The sequence below is a fragment of the Antrostomus carolinensis genome, unplaced genomic scaffold, assembly GCF_000700745.2.
Source record: "Antrostomus carolinensis isolate BGI_N321 unplaced genomic scaffold, ASM70074v2 scaffold36881, whole genome shotgun sequence".
In the NCBI taxonomy this organism is placed as follows: Eukaryota; Metazoa; Chordata; class Aves; order Caprimulgiformes; family Caprimulgidae; genus Antrostomus; species Antrostomus carolinensis.
Window position 1 is genome coordinate 25,514 of NW_010295519.1, and position 17,690 is coordinate 43,203.

The window sequence follows — 17,690 nt, forward strand, 5'->3', positions numbered from 1 at the left end:
TAGAGACAGGAACGTAATTTGTTTCTTACGAACTAGAATCTGGAAACAAGTAATGCTGAAAAGTTGACTCACTCTGCCAAACATGATTTGTAGAGCCGGTGAAGACGCCTGCCTTGTTCCTGGGGGGTGCCCGATTTAGACCTAATAACCTCCCCCCCCTACCCCCATAGCCTCTCCCCTGCCTGACCCTGCAGGTCTGTCCAGCATCATGATTTTAAACAACCACCTTCAGTGTTGCACACAGAAATGGTTCACATTTCTTATTGGAATTAATAAAATTGCAAGTTTTTAATTCATTTGTCTTAGCCCACGAACAGCAAATGCCTGGCTAGGATGAACCTGGGAGATTCCGTATGCAACCAGCTCTCAGTGGTGCTAGAGCGAAGGACCGCGTGGGAAAACTTATCTTCCAAGAACTAATGTTTGCCCACAGAACATCAGATGCCAAAAAATAGGTCTTGGTTTACAAGTATGCACAGTGTCTGGTCTGAATTATTTTTCAGCTTTTGAGGTACAGCTTTTAGTGTTAAGGGGTTTATAAAATATACACTGTTTTTATCAAAAATATTTATACATTCTGTTACAACATATTGCTTTTTCTGTCAGTAACTGCCAATCTACGGTCTGAAGTTCAGTGGCCTGGATGTATACAAATATTTTTTTCGCTCCAAGTTCCATGTTGTTCACTTGGCCACTGTACACAATTAATGAAGTGGTATAATTAAATTACTTGTCTGGACATAAGAATACATTACAACTTCCAAATATACATGTTCACAGCATGTATACATTGAAAATCCTTATGTTTTCTAAAAGTGATATGATATTGTACAGCAGATACAGGAGGATCTAGGTGGTTAGATACAGACTGGTTAACTTCTCTGTCCACTCCATGAGTGGGAAAGGCATGAGTTGGTGTATGGAAGTGGATGGGCTTGGGAAATGCACATGCTTTGCTCTTTGGGGTGAGACTGAGCAACATAACATCCTTGTTACATTCTTCATATCAACCAGGGTTTTAAGCCATACTTAAAAAGCCTGAAGGCAAAACTGTTTGGCAAGTGGCTTTGGTAAACTTTCTGGATTATTCTGGATTTTTCTTTGTAATGGAAGCACTTATGCTGCTGTTATCTCAAAGGCAAGGTGTTCAACATTTTTCCTAATAAATACCATAGAAAATTTACAAAACAAGGCATATCTGTTCTCAATACCGTTATTTTAAGAACACAAGATGAAGGTGTACATAAAACTGTGTAGTTTTATAGACTGCACAAGATAATGTTTAAGTGAAATCATTTGCCTTCTCCAGCTAGAACCATGTTCTGTGTGAGTGTCACCAGTATCCCAAAGTTCTCTTTCAATGCAGCTGAGTAGAGGTAAGTGATTACCTAGCTCAAAGTCTGCTTTTCCCACTTAAGGCAGATAGATACTTGAAGAAGTGATGTTATCTGCAGTAGAAGAGTGAGAGAAACAGTACAGATCCACATGTGCCTGTGAGTGGGAAGCTTAATACAGCCCGGGTTCACCAACTCATCTTAAGAACTCCATAGCCCTGCTTTCCAGTGCTCAGATAAAAAACAATATACAAAGAGGCCACTCTTCACAAGAGTGTTAAAACAGTACTTAAAAGGATCTTCATGTGATTTAAAAAACCAGAAGCTACAGGTGGCACAGAGAGCAACTGAAGGGTTGATACTCTTCTGAGAGAGGCATTCGTGTGAGCCAGTCAGCTGGGGTTTCACAGTGTCTAGAAGTTAACACCAATCAGCAATATAATCAAAATCTCTGAACATTTCCTGCTCTTCTTCTGAAAGTATCCTTGGTTCCCGAGGTGGAGTGAGGATAGGTGCTTCAGAGGTAAATTCGTCATCAAAATTACTAACATCTTCTCGTCCTCTAATGGTGGGTACAAAAGGAGGCTTCACTTTCTTGGCCAGTAAAGCGTTCCAATCTATTAGCTGTAAGATAAACCGACAGATGTTTAGTTTCTTGTCTCTACTCCTTAGTGTCCTTAGAAATAATACTGGTTTGTACTCACCCTGAAGAAGTGATGTTTTTTCACGTCCTCAGCATCTTTCTCTCCAGCTCCAAGACGCCGCTCTGGATTTCTTCGTAGCAGCTGACAAAACATGGGTGATTTCAGTGCAAAAATTCAGGGGTAGGGGGAGGAACCAGGGAGGATGAGTGCTACTGTATAAAAGCCAACACCAAGATTGGATAGACAGTAAAATTCATACTGCCTGACCTATAGGAAATGCTTGGTCCTCGCAGAAAGGGAAAGACAAAACTGTAGATGCATGTAGCTAGAGATCGCAGTGCTCTTTTAGAGGTGCCTGAACCTGTCAGTGCAATTCCACCAGCAGCCTAGCTGTGAACATAGAGCAGACTAATCTGTGGTACCAAGTCTTGGTACCTGAGGTGATTTGTGGGGCTGGTGTTCAGCACAGAGGTACTGAGAAGTGTGCTTTTTGGTGGAGAGGAGACAGAATTTACATAAGCTAGTATTTCTTGCTTGGCTCAGAAGAAGGACTACTCTGCTGTCTCCTGTGCCCAGCTATTTCACAGCAGCTGATTTCCCAAGAGAAGGTTGAATGCTGCTTTATACACCCAGCCGAATAAAAGGGGTTTCTAGTTAACACCAGACTTGTGAATCATGCTGCTGCAAGCAGACCCCTGTTCCAGACAGAGTGCCCAATATCAGGGGGGGTTGATACATTAATGATGCAGCCATCAAAAAATAACATCTACTATATTATGTAAGCATTTCTCAGATGGGAACAGTTCACACAAAGCTACAACTAGTAAATTACAAACACAGAGTTGACAGTACATGTGTTCTGGGTGCAGGGTAGCAGTCCGGTCTCCTGTGGATATTGGTGTGATAATTTTCACATTAAAAATACCCTTCCCAGGTACTGCCTTAAAACTGTATTCTTGCTTCTTTGTCTAGACAAAGACTCCCTGGAGGAAGCAATCCTTTTAAGCTCCAGAATATTTATGCTTTTACTTAAATACTTATGTCACAGTGGTTACTATGCTTTAACTCGCACGCTGCCGCACGTTGCTGAATTGGGTGCTAGATTGATATTCTGTGTCAGACATTTAAGTGGAGAGGCTGCTTCCAAAGGCTTTGAATCACCTCCAGCAGATGCCTTTCTGTCAGCTGTGATGAGCTTCTAACTTACACAGGTTCAAGCATCTTTAGGTAAGTAGAGGCACCACACTTAGGGAACAGCACTACTAACCATCATAAACAAAATCAGCTGTTCTTTGCCAAGAATGGAACGGCAGGTGCCATGGGTACAGTGTTCCCTACCCCAGTTGGAATGAAACCAAAAAGATTTAGAAGTCTTTGAATTAAAATGTTCATGTGACAATGTTAATCTAGCAAATCGGTCAATGCAGCAGTGTTCTGCTACAAAATGAGAGCTGAACTTCTCTAGTTAGATATGACTAAGAAACTTAGTTCAGGGAGAAAATAGAGCCTCTAGTGTTTTACATTTTAAAAAGAAAACCTTGCTCCTGAATAAAATGGAATGGCACTGACAGTTTTGATTTAAGGTGATAAACAGCATGGCCCAGCGTAAATGAAGCAAGTCTGAAATTTAATTGTAAGAAAAACCCCAAAACAACAACAAAAAACCCCCCAACAAACCAAGTGTCTCAAAGTATTTTGTTCCTCACAAAAGTAATTGATTTCCTTAATGCTGGAGAGGAAACAGGATAAGAGGCGAATACTGTAATACTGTTATGTTCTTACCCGTCTCATTATAGAGATGGCTTCTGTAGACAGGAAGCGTGGATATCTTACTTCATCGTTTACAATACTGTCAAACACCTCTTCTTCATCATCTCCAGGAAAGGGAGACTATAATGAAAGTAACAAAAAACAGGCTTAAAAATCCCTTACAATGAAAAACAACATATATTCAGTTGACAGTTTGGAATTGGACACACTGAAATGAAGTCTTCCTTTTCCCAGAAACAGGTATGGTAGTTTTCCATAAGGAAGAGAGAAAATTAAGGTAAGTTGGTATTATCTCTTAAATTTTACTGAAGGACTATGTTTTAAAAATGTGCTTTTATAAGTAGAAACACCTAAAACTGGGATCTTCTTTCAACTCTGACAAAAGATATCCAGGGAGTGTGGAAAGTATGTATCGGCTCTTCTTTGGCACACCTGCCACTCACAAAGAACATGGCCAAGGCCAATTTGGTTTTGTATTATCTTTAGCATGTTACAGCTCAAGGGTTTCCAAACTGTTTTGAAACAGCCTGACAGATGTAGGTGACACCCCACAAGCTTTTTGTCCTTTTTTACATGAAAGGAAGTAAAAGGAAGTTGAATGATCATCCTTTTTTGAAAAAGAACAAAATGATGAGCAAGTTATCCTTTTTCCTCCAGCTTTTAGCATGTAAGCCATCAGTGTGCTGCCTGGGAGATACTATAACAAAATGGAGCAGAGGTAAAGCACTATACACAATGGTAAATAACTATTCAATAGTAATTTATTTATACCAGCTCATTGACATGGAACTGGGGCATTCTATTTTAGTGCATCTGTAATTCAAATGGTGAGCAGTATTGCGTTTGGCATAATCTGTCACTACTATGCAGTGTTAGGAATTAAAGTTCACTTCCATTCGAGCTGCAGGAGTTAAGGAGTTTATTTTTTCCCCAAAAGCACCTGAAAGCAGAAGGCTGCTATAGCTGTACGCATCACAATTTGATAATAACAGATGTGTGCTGGAAACTGAGCTCCCCCAAACCAGATGTGCTCTGCTCTTGCTTAGAGACACCGATATTAATGTGCTGTTACTGTGATTTGACCTAAGGCATAATGATGTAATTAAAAACAAAATAAAAAATCTAGAGGATAAGTCTTGGACCAGCTACCACTCATTCACTTCCATGATTGCTGATAATTCAAACTCATGACATGACTCGTCAACTTCTGTAGCATTACAGCAGCGAGCATCAGGTAAGTAGCTGCTCAGTATTTAATACTTCTTGTTCGTGATGAAACACGTTAGATGTTCACTGTAAAGCCAGGTATGGCCATACATACCGTGTATATACAGGTATTGATGCAACCGTGCCAGGTGAAGGCATATTAAATGTTGACAGGCTGGTATCTTAAGTTTCATAACCTTTTTAACATATATTAGTTTTATGACTCTGTTGTATCTTACTAGAACTTACCTCACCCACTAGCATCTCATAGATAAGTACACCAAGACCCCACCAGTCTACAGCTCTTGTGTAGGAAGTTTCTGTCAGCACCTCTGGAGCAAGAAATTCTGGTGTGCCACAGAATGTGCTTGTTCTGTCTCCAAATCCCATTCCTGAAAAGTCAGAGTTAATGAAAAGCAAGCAGTATTTTCTGCCATTCTACAACCTATTCCTCCAGCAAGTAAAACCTCTCTCTAGAGCAACTTCAGCCGATAATCTGGTTCCAGGGCCTGTCCTGAAGGCTCAGGCCGATGAGCTAAAACATTCCCCCATTCTTCCCTCCCATGCCCTTGTTCCACGTGCACTTCCATGTAAGTCTTTGTATCCCTAACGACATGCAATGAGCCAAATTAAGCTTCCAGTTACACCCTTGTCACCCAGTTCTTTCTCTGGAAAGATACAAACAATCTTATGCTATGTTTACACTCACTAGCAGAAGAAAATGTGTTATGCTGGTTCAGTCAAATGTGCCTACTGTGGTTGCTTCTGTAGTGGTAAAACTACATGTAGTAAAGTAAAACACGGAGTGTAGTGAAACAACTTGGAGCAAAATAAGCCCTGTGTATTTGCCAGAGGGGCCCAGTTTGGGACATCAGCACCACAAGGACTGCTGTGACACTCCAAGTGGAGGTGCTGCAGAAAGCTTAAGATAACTATTTATTGTAGTAGGCAGGAAACCAAAGAGCTTTCTTTGTCCTTGTTTCCTTTTGTCATTTATGGAACTTGTTTGTAGCTGAAGTCACAGGACTTGCCCACGGATATTAAAAGACAGTAGTAATGTTTGAACACCTACCAAACTTACTAAATTCCCTCTTAGGCTATGACAGAGGACAGGCTAAACAAACTGGAGAAGGAAATGGACCTTTCCAGATCTTCCCTCACAATGGGGTTTGAGAAAGACACTGCAATTTCAGTTGCTACCTCTATTTTATGTCTTATTTGAAAGGTAGTTACCAGTAGCAGGATGCTTGAAAGTAACTTTCTAGCATCTAGGCTTCCCTTTTGGGATAAATTTCTTTACTTTAGCTATATAGTATATGTTGCATGTCATTTCCACGTACCTAGGGTTGTGATGACTATTTCAAAGTTAAAAAAACCCAAATAGATAATGAATTTCAAAAAAAAAGTAAGAGTGAGGTATGGATTATAATGGTACTTGATTTCATTGTACAGTGTCAACACGATTCGAATGAGGAAAAATACCTAATGCTTTTTCTACTAGCTTGTAAAATGCATCAGTATGCCTTATTAATATGCAGAGATATGATGAAGGAAGAATCAGAACAGGTGATGCTCACAACTAAAGTTAAAAAACAGAGCTATGCTCAGATGCTCATGATATTTCCCTACTAAGAAACTTCCTCCTATCTCCACATTTGTACAGAGATGTACTTTTTCCTTCAAATGATGCAAGGTAAGTATACACTATACACATTTGGCAGTCCAAAAGTCTCAAGAAAGTCAAGAGTAAAACAGACTATGGAATTCCCCTAGAAAGAAAATTTAAGGCCCATTACCTTCTTTGCAAAGACCAAAGTCAGCAATTTTCACAAAGCCTTCTGTGTCCAGCAATAAGTTATCCAACTTCAAATCTCTAAATGAACATTCAAGAACAAAATAGCATCACTGATGTTTCTTCAGTGCTATTCAGAACAGCTGAAACTCATCTGTTGGAAATGGGTCAATGACTACTTACCTATATACTATTTTGTGTTCATGTAAATACTGAAGTCCAAGAACCACACATGCAGCATAGAATCTGTTGAAAAAGTTAAAATTTCAATGGATTTTAGTCTTGCTTTTCAGAATGTGAAGTCCATTATTATTGATCTGTTTTATTAACCATCCTCTGAAGATTATCAATTGTTTTTTCAGGTACAGATTAGTTTTATACAAGGTCAGATTTTTAAAGCCAGACAGCAAAAAAGCTTAAACTTGCAGCTTTCAAGCTGTAGTATGTTTCCTTGGCCTCGAGGATACATTTTCTGTAGTGTTCACTGCCATGGTATTGAAGGATTTTTAATTTGGCTTATTCTTTCCTTTTTTAGTCTTGTCTGCTATGTTAAGTTTTCATTTAGCTTTTTTATTTAATCTTTTTTTTTAAAAAAGCATTATAAGCATTAACTATTTGTATATAATTTTTGAGTTCAACGTGGATTCAGGCACATTAAACCTGAACGTGTCTTTTTAACAAAATCAGGTAGAATCTCTGATCCTTTTAAAAGCTTACTGAAATGACGTAACAGAGGCATGTGGTGAATAAAGATCTTTGTTCTTGCCCACTGAACAAAATGCCCTTCGCTTCATGCTACAAAAAGGGATGGATACTCACACTGCTCTTGGTTCAGAGAAGACATCAGTGTGAATGTGCATCATCAGATCCCCACCAGCAGCATATTCCATTACAAAGCAAACGTGATCTTTGGTTTGGAAACAAGCGAAGAGGTTGACCAAGAAGGGATGTCTTACGCTATTCACAGTTTCAAATATTCGCTTTTCACACATCAAGCTGCAAACAGAAAATCAGTAAAAATTTAAAGCTTAATCCTGAATCGCAATTTTTCAACTCTTGGAAACTACTGACATACCTTATGTTTTCTTCTTTTATTTCTCAGGATAAGATAATATTATTTGTTTCAAGAGAGAGCTTTTAATATTTGCACACACATTAAGTTGATGCCCAGATTTCAATGAAGTTCATTTCACAAATGAAAAAGGAAACCTAGCAGTCCATGAAAATTGTACCCTGCTAATTTTCCTTCCAAATACTCAGACTTGTTTTAAGTATGCATCGGTATCACATGACATTAGCTTCAAACCATTCTTATTTTAATTGTATACAATATATAAAGTGGAAAACCAGTAACAATATTATAGACATCTATCTGTAGTAATTACAGATTATTTTTCCTTAAGCCAATGGGTTAATTTGTAACTTATTCTTAATAGTTATCTTTCTTCCTGCAAGTCAAATGAATACAGTCAGTATTAAACAGTTATAAAAGCACCTCCTTGCACCAAAATTAGACCGTTTTGTAACTGCCACTTTACTTCCAAGCAAAGAAAAATATCTGATTTTGGGGGTAAAAAGATTAAAAAACCACAACACTGGAGCATACACAGGACTTAAGGGAAAATAGGATGGACGGAGTATGACAGTACATTACAGGTTGAGAAATACCATCATAGGTGTTTCTACCAGCAAAGAAAACATAGTCACTGCCCTCCTGAAATGTGACGGAAGTCTACAAACCAAGTAATTTTAATAAATAATTGCAAGAGAACCGAAACAAAAACCAAGATCAGCTTTAAGTCAGAGCTGTAGTACAGGCATGGTAAGGGGGGCACTGAAGGAACCAGTATTCCTGGGCTACACTGCTCCCTCCTTGCCCCGGAAGAAAGACTCCAGGTCTGCAGCAGCCAACTAAGCAGGGAGATGACAACTTGTTTTGCTCTTTCACTGAATTTAACTACTGTTTGCTAGAGCTTACAGTTGTGTTGCATGCAGAAAGAAAACACAATTAATTTATGGAATCAATGTATTGTATTTTACAAACTGACCTGTCTACTTCATCACGAGCGACAATATCTCCTTTCTTTAAGGCTTTAATAGCAAACATCTCGTTTGTGTTTTTGTACTCTGCCAACAGCACCTAAAACAGAAGATAAGTCATTCATTTAAGAGCTATATCTAGTTTTTGATATAGCCTTGACATTTGATGTAGCCTTTTGACATTTACCTTTCCAAAATGCCCTCTGCCCAGTACAGCACAACATCTGAAATCCTTCAGACTGAACTGAAATCTTTGTTGTGATCTAGGTAAACAAAAAAAAAACCAAAAAACAAACCAAACCAATCAAAAATCTTCTAGTTTATTAACTCTAAGACGTATTATTCAGATCAACAGCAAAACCACTGCACTTTTACCTTCTATCTTCAGGCTCTCGGGTGTTGGTGTATTTTATGTCTGAATGGGGAGCATCAGACTCGCAGATTATTTCAGGCTGGAGTTTTGGGACAATACTATTTCTGCCATTTTCAAAATCAAAATTTGTTACTTCATCCTGTGAAGAAAAAGAAGTCTGGAAATTTAAAACTGATTGCGAAGGTGAACTGATGCAGGAATTTTACTATAAGCATGTGAAATTCTTAACACAAGAATTATCTAAGCTAAAATAGTATACTTCAAGATGATACAGATAAGCAAGCTTTTAAGAGACTAATGAAACATTGTGCCAGACATTCTGCTCTTTGTTAGTAAACCCATTTTTTCCTGAATACTCTAATGATTTTGGACTTTTGTTTTTTATGTGTTGGAACCAGTGATATGGAGAGTCAAACATGCCAACCATGGAAACGGTTTGGCACCAAGAGTAATAGGAGCATTTTATTGAGACAGTTCTGTAAGTGTAAGTTAAGGGAGCGTATGCTCAATAATAAGGGAAGAAATCCATCATAAAGATGACAATATTACAACCTTGTTGAACTGTATAGCCTGAAACTCTTAAAGTTACTTACCTGAGACAGCACATCAGGAGCCTTTATCTCAGAGGAAGATTCACATATTTCCCCAAGGGAAGATGCACGGGGTGGAGCAGGTGGAGGCTCAGGCTCAAGTTCAAAGTCCAATTTGGCTACAGGAGAGTCACTGCCAAGAAAACAACTCCTCAGTGTATAGCAGAGACTGTTTTAATAGTTTGAAAAATCAACTTAAAACTATGTAGATTTCTCCTAAACCAAATCTTGTGTGTGTAGATCCATCTATAAAATGGACGTCCAAAACTGAAACACTGAAAGGTCTGTGGTCTTTGCAGAATAAACAGATTTGACATTAGGACAATAAGTATCTCACTGTTACTCTTGCTCTTAAAAGTACTTAAAAATTGCAGCTACCACCTACCTGGCTGGCAGTGTTAGTTCAGGAATGTGTGCATCAACCACTGGCCCAGAAGCAGGCACTGCTGCTTGAGGGCTGAAGGTGCCAGAGTGATTTACTGTAGGAATAGCTCTTCTTACCAGCCTTCCCCAAGTGGCAATATTAATATTCATTTGAGGAGCTCTGAGAAATGTTTTGCCTGTGGATATTGTGAAAAAAGAAAATAGAATGCAAGTAATTTCCTTATTTATTACCAAAAGGCATAATTAAAAAAAATTCATATTAATCAGTTTATAGTTTATGAAGAACAAACTGAATTTGTCATATTCCTTAGCAATTCTTAATTATTCACTGTTAAATGCTAATACATAATAAGAAATTATAAACCAAAACATTTCTAAGTGCTATGCCAAGTCCTTCATTATTAACAGCATTATTCACAGACAAATATTAAGACTCTGTATAAAAAAAAAAAATCACAGATCTTTACAACTTTTAAGTTTTGCAAGTTTATATTAAACAATCACCTTGCTGTTTCGAAAAAATTTTCTTCTGCCTCTGGAGTTTTGGTCTTCTTTCAATAACTGGATTAAAAAATGTAACCTGCAGTTCAAATAATGTGTGTTATAATTCAAGTTTCAGAACAGAATGCATTCTTTAAAGTTTAAGAAAAACTTCTTAAGCTATTCTGCAATATAATACTTGCAAGTATGCTCAAGTGTTTCAAACATTCTTACCTCTGCAAACAGGGTGCCCTGGGGTTCAAGATAGAGACACATGCCATGCCGTTGGTTATCCAGGAAATCTTCCAACCTCAGAAACTTTACTGCACACAGAGATCTCCAGTCACGCCAATAAACTGAGATTTCTAACTCACGTGACTACAACAGGAAACATATACACAGGAAACTACTCATTAGTAATTGTTCTGCAAGAGTTACCTCTGTACAATCATGGATCTAGCAACTCAAGGATCAAGCTGCAGAGCTGCTACTTTAAAAGAGAGTCAGGGCTAACTAGCCTTACTGAGCAAGCTCTCTCACTAGGATGGTTGTAGCATTTCACTTCAGTTCAAATGTGATCTCCAGTGTACAAATAAAAGCTCTCCCAAGAGTAGAAGGAAAGAGTCATAAACAGTCACTAGACTTTTTGAGTCAGTTTTAACAACACTGGTAGTTCAAGGTATTTTTGCTCATGCTCTGACAACAAACCTTTACCTGTGTTTAGAAACCTCAACTTTACTAGTTTTCCATGTTATTTAAAGTATCACTTGCATTTCATGGCTGCACAGTACCTGCATACACATCATGATGCAAGACTTCATACAGTATCTCTAGAAATACACAGGTTTTGTAACATGGTTTTGAGGGGGGGGGCAAAAAGCTTTAAACTAGCAAGAACTACTGTTATATCTTGCCAGTGGGATTTATATATTCTTAGGGTGTCTTATGTGCTTGTTATTACAAAAGCAAAGAAACCTGCAATAGAATATAAACAGCAGCATTGCATGCTGCTATGTTCAGTTAGCATAGTTTAATTCCATCATGATGCATCTATTTACTGTCTTTATATGATAGCTGTAGGTTTTAAAAGAAATGAAAGTTAAGAAGAAGCAGCAGATAAAAACATGATGGGGTTTGGAATGTGCATTTCAAATACAGAAGGATGCATGGCCATGCCCAGCAGAAGCAAGGTCCTTTTCTGGCACCAAAAAGTCATGAAATAGTTCTTAAATAGTGACCAGGACATATACTAGGGTGGTAAGAGCAGCTACTAAACTTTGACCAGTCCTAGTCTTAATCTGAGAATAATCAAAGTTTCAGGACTGCCCAGCTGCTAGTTTTGGTCTGAACTACTCCTAACCGGAACCTGAATTTCTCAACCGACAGGTCTAAAACTGCTTCCTCCCTAGACGGAAAGAATCTGGTCTGGGGCTCAGAGGGGTGGGGTAAGGTGAGGAGACAGCAAAAACAGGAAGGTGGCTTCACCTCCTGATCCCTTTGGTTTTAAATATATACTGGAGGTGACATTTAGGCTCCTAAAATACAGTTTAATTTTCAGTCTATTTTAAACACTGATGGAAAAAAAAATATCCTTATGCTAATATCCTTAAAATACTATGACTATCAGGTATCTAAAAATAAATGCTTTATTAAACCTATATAACAGAAATTCTCTCCAAAATGCGTGAGGAAAGAGACATCAGGTATACTTGTGTCCTCCAAGGAACATTTAAAGTTCTAAGAAAGAACTATTAGTGAATTCATTTATTATTCCTGAAGAATTGATCAACATCACATGAGAACACTTTAACAGAAGCACTGTAAAAATTCTGTGACATAGCTTTACCAAAATATACAAACTGTATCTAATATTAGAATTTACTGATAAATAATGAGAAGTTGATGATCCTAGTAAAAAATTAAACATCAATTATCACAGGCTAAATAGATGCTAAGTGTTAGATCTTGGATAAAAATATTATGTCAGTTTATAGGCCAGAAAAGGTAAAATTTCTAGAATGCCAGCCCAGCATAAAACCCCAGCGAGCTCTTTCTGTTAAGGATGGGAATACCTGCACTTATGAAATTTGAACATAAACACAATAGGAGAAAAAAACACAATAAAGCAACATGAAATTAGTCTAAAGAATCAACTATAGCTATCAATGAAGGAAGGCCACATTTTTACCCTGTCTAGTTCCAGTGTAAATTTCTGATCCCATGACTGATTGGAAATAGGTTTCCAGCTAGTTTGACCAACCACAGTGTTATCCAGCTTCAGCACAGCACAGACTTCATCTGTAAGTAAAGTACACAAACTCAGCTTAAATCTTTAAGAGGATTTTCCACAAACAAAATCTTTAGTAAGTTTCCCTTAAAATGTAATCTCATATTTAATTGGTTCTTATGGGGCATAATAGTGTGGTTGTGGGTTTTTTGAGTTTTTTAAAACAATTTGACAGATGAAGAAACAGATAAATTTACAGCTTAAAATCAATTCAGTATTTTAAATTACACAACATGGCATGCACGTTAAAATGTAAATAAGAGATATGCATAAAAATAAGAGAAGTATACTGAACTGGACAAGTCATCGGTTTTCAGAAGGTTTCTAGTACTCCCACTTTTACTTTTACTGGTTCTGCTCATGAAAGATGGTCTGGCTTCATTTGGACTCCAGCCAGGTAGCGTAATTGATGTGGCTTTTGATCGACCAGGGACATTTTCCAAAATATCTTGGCAGCCCATTAGCCTAACTTCCAGGGTACCTAGAACAAGACAGACAATGATTTATCAAAGATTTCTCTTCTTAAGTAAACAAAGTAAATAATGATTGATTTATGGCAATAGCTCACATTCTGACCACAGCAGGGTATAACAGAAATATCAGATGAAATCAAGAGACAGATCTAAGACAGACAAATATACTGAAAATAAGCATTAAAAGTCAAATATGTGGGACTCAACCTTCTAGAAGGAGCAACAGTTCACCAAAATAACACAAAATAAGTTTTTGCTCTGTGTCTCAGAAGTATCTTTGTTTTCTTAGCTAAGAACCTAACTGACTTGGGTTCAAGCTGTAAGCAAGATAACTTTTTAAGCCAGAAAAATCTTGAGTTACTTATTAAAATGATGGATCTTGCAGATGGGACAACAGCAATTTTTCATTAATTTTATATAACCAATTAATATTGGATAGATCACTTTGGTAATTAAAATGAACACACTGACTATTGAGACTACAAATTTGTTTAAGACACAATCAGAAATCACATTTGCCTGCTGCATGCTAAAGTCAGATTCGAGTTAGTACATAATTTAAAATGGAATTGTTCCAACTTGACTGAAGTTGGATTTATAAAAGCTGAGATAAGAAGCTACTCTTCAAAACCTTCTACATCTTTAACCAAATCATGTAGAGAGGCTGCTGTTCTAATTTAAGAGAGTTTCCTTCAGCAGCACAAAAACATCTGAATACCACAGATGGTTACAAGAACAGTAGGCTTACCTCATCCTGTACAAGATAGCATCTGTAAAACCGTGACACCACTGACACTAACAAAATTAACTATTAGAAGTGGTGAAATTACCCAGTTCATAATCATACTGTCAGCTAGAAATGCAGCTCTTAAATGCAATGTTCTTTTGACAGCAAATGTACTTAACTGTGAAACCTAAAAGTACTCTTTCATAACAGGAACTTAACTGACATTTGACCCAAAAATGGTCTGGCAACATTACAGCCCACAGAACAGACACTGAGAAACCAGTCTAAGAAGAAATCCCCTCCTCTAGGGAACTAACAGCTGTAAGTGACAGCTCAGCATTAGTCTATGAAGGCAAAGGATGCTATTTGCTCCCAAAACAGGTTAAAAGGTAAAAATACTTTATTCCCAAATTCTGTTTGGGGGGGGGAGGAATAATTAAGCAGAAAGGCTATAATGATGTATAAGGACTGGATGCATATCAGAAGCTCTGTTGATGCACTCTAAAAAGTGTGATAGTAGCACTGATCCATTTTTCACAAAGTGTTAGAGGCAAAACACAAAGACACCCTTCATTTAAAACCAGTTCAATACAAAAGCTCCTTGTGTAGCCAACATGAAAGTGAAACTATTAAAAAGTTCACAAGCAGGTAGCTCTGTTTTGATAATTCCTGTAAGTAACTGTTCATATGTTCAGTGAATCACATTTAAAGGTTAATTATTTGTCACTATAACGTATCTGACCCATGATTATGTGTTACAGGAATTTTTTTTTTTTTTTTTAAAAAAAGCTGTTTTAAAAGCAAGGTATGATACTTCCTGCCCATGGTCACTGATCATTTGAGGTTCTGTATGATGAAAAAAGTTCCCCTCACCATTCTGCAACTTCACAAGGGCTTTTTGGCTGAGATCCTGATGCTTTTTACCCTTTCCTACTTGTCTTACTGAACTAAAATGGAAGACAAGTAGACTCACTCCATTTTATGAATATTGCAGCTCAGCAGAAGAGTTCCTCTTTTTGTTTTAAAATAAAACCCCACAGTTCTTCAAAACTAAATTCCGTTTTCAGTTATACATGTATGACTAGAGTAACATTTAAATTACACATTGTTTTTGTAATGAACTTACTCTGTTAATAATTGGTTTAATAGTTAAATGTAAAATGTTTTAGGAAACAAACAAAACAAAAAACCAAAACTATCTGTACTAGTAATTCTTATACAACCATTTAGGAAATCAATTTAGTAAAGCAACATACCCCCTGAGTAGTCAAAAGTGTTTGCTTTTCTTTAAGAATGCTGGGAGGCAAATGTTTTAAGAGTTTTGTTAAAGTATGGCTCATCTCTTGAAACAGTTTGCTTCTGATGAAGGACAATTGCAGGTAAACCTAAACTACGAGAAGTTCCTATGTCTTAATATTTATATATAAAGGTACTGTTCCCTCACAATAGGCTAAGTCTCTAAAAAAACCCCCAAAACCAAAAAAAAACCCAACCCAACCCAAAATCTCCATGTTTCATTCCAAGGAAAACAATTCATACCAATAAATAAAGGCTTCAATAGTTCCATGCACGTTTGTTAGGCTCTCCCTCTTTGGTTTAGAAATACAACGCATGTTTTTGTAGCATAAATCTCACCTTCTAGGAAGCCAGTGTGGTCCAGTGGGTAAAATAGGGACTGGGAGAAAAGCTGGGTGCCTATCTCCAGCTCTGCCACTGAATTGTTGTATGACCAGGGCAAGTCACTTAACCCTTCTGCACCTCAGTTTCCCCATCTGTAAAATGGGGACAATGATACTTACCCACCTTTTAAAGTGCTTGATAATCTAAAGATGAAAGGCGTTAGGTAAACGCTAGTAATGTCATTCCATAGCGACCTAACTTAAGGCCAGAATATCACTTTTTCAACAGGATTACAAAAAGGTCAAACAAATCAAATAAACTTATCTGCAGTTTTTTGGTGCATGGACACTTGGAAATTCTAAATGCCTTTGTCTAGGAAAAGAACAACAATGAAATATGTCCAGAAAAAAAAAAGGTTGGCATTAAAGACTTGCTTTAAACCATTTAATAAAATAAAATAAAAAAGCTCCATAAATCATACCTGTTAAAGCTGCTGGTTTGGACAGCGTACTGTACTGGTTTTGAGTAGATATTACACTTTGACGAGGACTTAATGTGGGTGAAGACACCAACGAAAGCTCCTCTATAATAATACTGCTTTTGGGATGGTTTTTAGGAAGTTCGTTCAATCTCTGTTCCAGTGAATATTTCAAGAGGTCCAACTTCTGGCTTGATTCATTAAATCTTGCTTGTGCCTTTTCAAAATAATAATAAAAAAAGAAATATTTCAATTTTTTTTCCTTGAAAGAACATTTAAAATAAAGTATCTGAAACTGTAATGAGTTAAATTACTTCTGAAAGTGCCTTTCTGTCGGTAACCTTCCCAGATCCAAGTAATTTCATCACATTTTTTGCACCTTCTGCTACAGCATATTCTATCCTAAAATGATGCCGTAATTCTTCCATTCGGAGTTCGAGAGGGCTTATCACAGGTTTTGCTGCAAAGAGATAGAAACAGACAATCTTCATTGAAGACCATGCCCATGACTAATGTCTTTAATAGTGACCCCTCCCATATACAAACAGAGAGGAGGGGAGAAATAAAAAAAGAATAAAATAAAGTAAGTGTGAGAGATGCAGATTTGGGTAGTCCAAATAAAAGCTTGAAATATGTCATAAAAGCATCAGTGAAATTTTAAGCATCTGCATTTGAAAGAAGAAATAATTAATCAGGGCCTCAATCCAATAAACAGGTCCTACTCCTTGAAGAGCTATAATTGCTAAAGGATGTGAAAAAAAGAATATGTCTTCAGGGGAGTTAAGGGACAAAAGCCAAATCTCCCAAACATCATTCAGCTGGCAAGAAGGAGGTTTTGAGACTGCCACATTTCTGAACCACGCTCTGAGGATTTATCTTTCAAACTGCTCTGTGACTAAGTAGATCTGTGATTGGTTTCTGATAATCCTCCTGCTTTACATAATATCCCAGGGAATCTGGCTTCTGCCAGCCCAGAGAAGGTAAGAGGTCCCATACACTGCCCCCCAAATGGTTTGGTTTAACCATTCTAATACCCACTTCTTTCAGTATTTAGATTTCCTAAACAGAATTAGGAAGTTTCCTGGGTATATTAGTTTCTGTTTAAAGCTCTAAGAGTAGTAGAAACACAAAAAGGCATTTTAAAGTCCTTTCTAGCTTGAATACCTTTCTTTTTCTTTTGAACACTTGACATACATAATCCATGTGCTAATATGGGGTGTTAAAAAAAGACAGAAGTGTCATAAGTGTAAAAACAAATAAACAAAACCAACCCCCCCCCCAAAACAAAAGACACACACAAACATGTTTTACATTACCTAGGATACATCCAGGCCCTAACTGTCATACAACTTCAATACTCAGAAATGCGTATGAATAAAGTTCAAGACTTAGAGATGTACCGATATGCCCACAGTTTTATAGTAGGCTCATGCTATTATAGCTCAGGGGTATTTTTAAATCTCTTTTTTAAAAAAATTTAATGATTTCCAAA

At 37.3% G+C, this 17,690-nt stretch overlaps 1 protein-coding gene across 4 annotated transcripts in view; it reads right to left on the reverse strand.

Annotated features, from left to right (window-relative positions):
- Nucleotides 1–557: 557 nt before the first annotated feature.
- Nucleotides 558–17,690, reverse strand: part of PKN2 (protein kinase N2) — a 28,540-nt gene continuing 11,407 nt past the window's right edge. The window contains exons 4-21 of one of the 4 annotated variants that reach the window (XM_029087479.1): nucleotides 16,513–16,658; nucleotides 16,202–16,415; nucleotides 13,244–13,381; nucleotides 12,802–12,911; nucleotides 10,848–10,991; nucleotides 10,638–10,713; nucleotides 10,135–10,309; nucleotides 9,753–9,882; nucleotides 9,162–9,298; nucleotides 8,974–9,049; nucleotides 8,795–8,886; nucleotides 7,566–7,742; nucleotides 6,930–6,992; nucleotides 6,751–6,827; nucleotides 5,204–5,346; nucleotides 3,761–3,868; nucleotides 2,039–2,119; nucleotides 558–1,958 (exon numbers count right to left, since the gene is read on the reverse strand). In XM_029087479.1, coding sequence (XP_028943312.1) covers nucleotides 1,755–1,958; nucleotides 2,039–2,119; nucleotides 3,761–3,868; nucleotides 5,204–5,346; nucleotides 6,751–6,827; nucleotides 6,930–6,992; nucleotides 7,566–7,742; nucleotides 8,795–8,886; nucleotides 8,974–9,049; nucleotides 9,162–9,298; nucleotides 9,753–9,882; nucleotides 10,135–10,309; nucleotides 10,638–10,713; nucleotides 10,848–10,991; nucleotides 12,802–12,911; nucleotides 13,244–13,381; nucleotides 16,202–16,415; nucleotides 16,513–16,658 — 2,291 coding nt within the window. In that variant the 3' untranslated portion in view covers nucleotides 558–1,754. Of the gene's footprint in view, nucleotides 1,959–2,038; nucleotides 2,120–3,760; nucleotides 3,869–5,203; nucleotides 5,347–6,750; nucleotides 6,828–6,929; nucleotides 6,993–7,565; nucleotides 7,743–8,794; nucleotides 8,887–8,973; nucleotides 9,050–9,161; nucleotides 9,317–9,752; nucleotides 9,883–10,134; nucleotides 10,310–10,637; nucleotides 10,714–10,847; nucleotides 10,992–12,801; nucleotides 12,912–13,195; nucleotides 13,382–16,201; nucleotides 16,416–16,512; nucleotides 16,659–17,690 lie in introns of all 4 variants that reach the window. The other 3 variants (XM_010178010.2, XM_029087478.1, XM_029087480.1) reach the window with 3 other exon arrangements.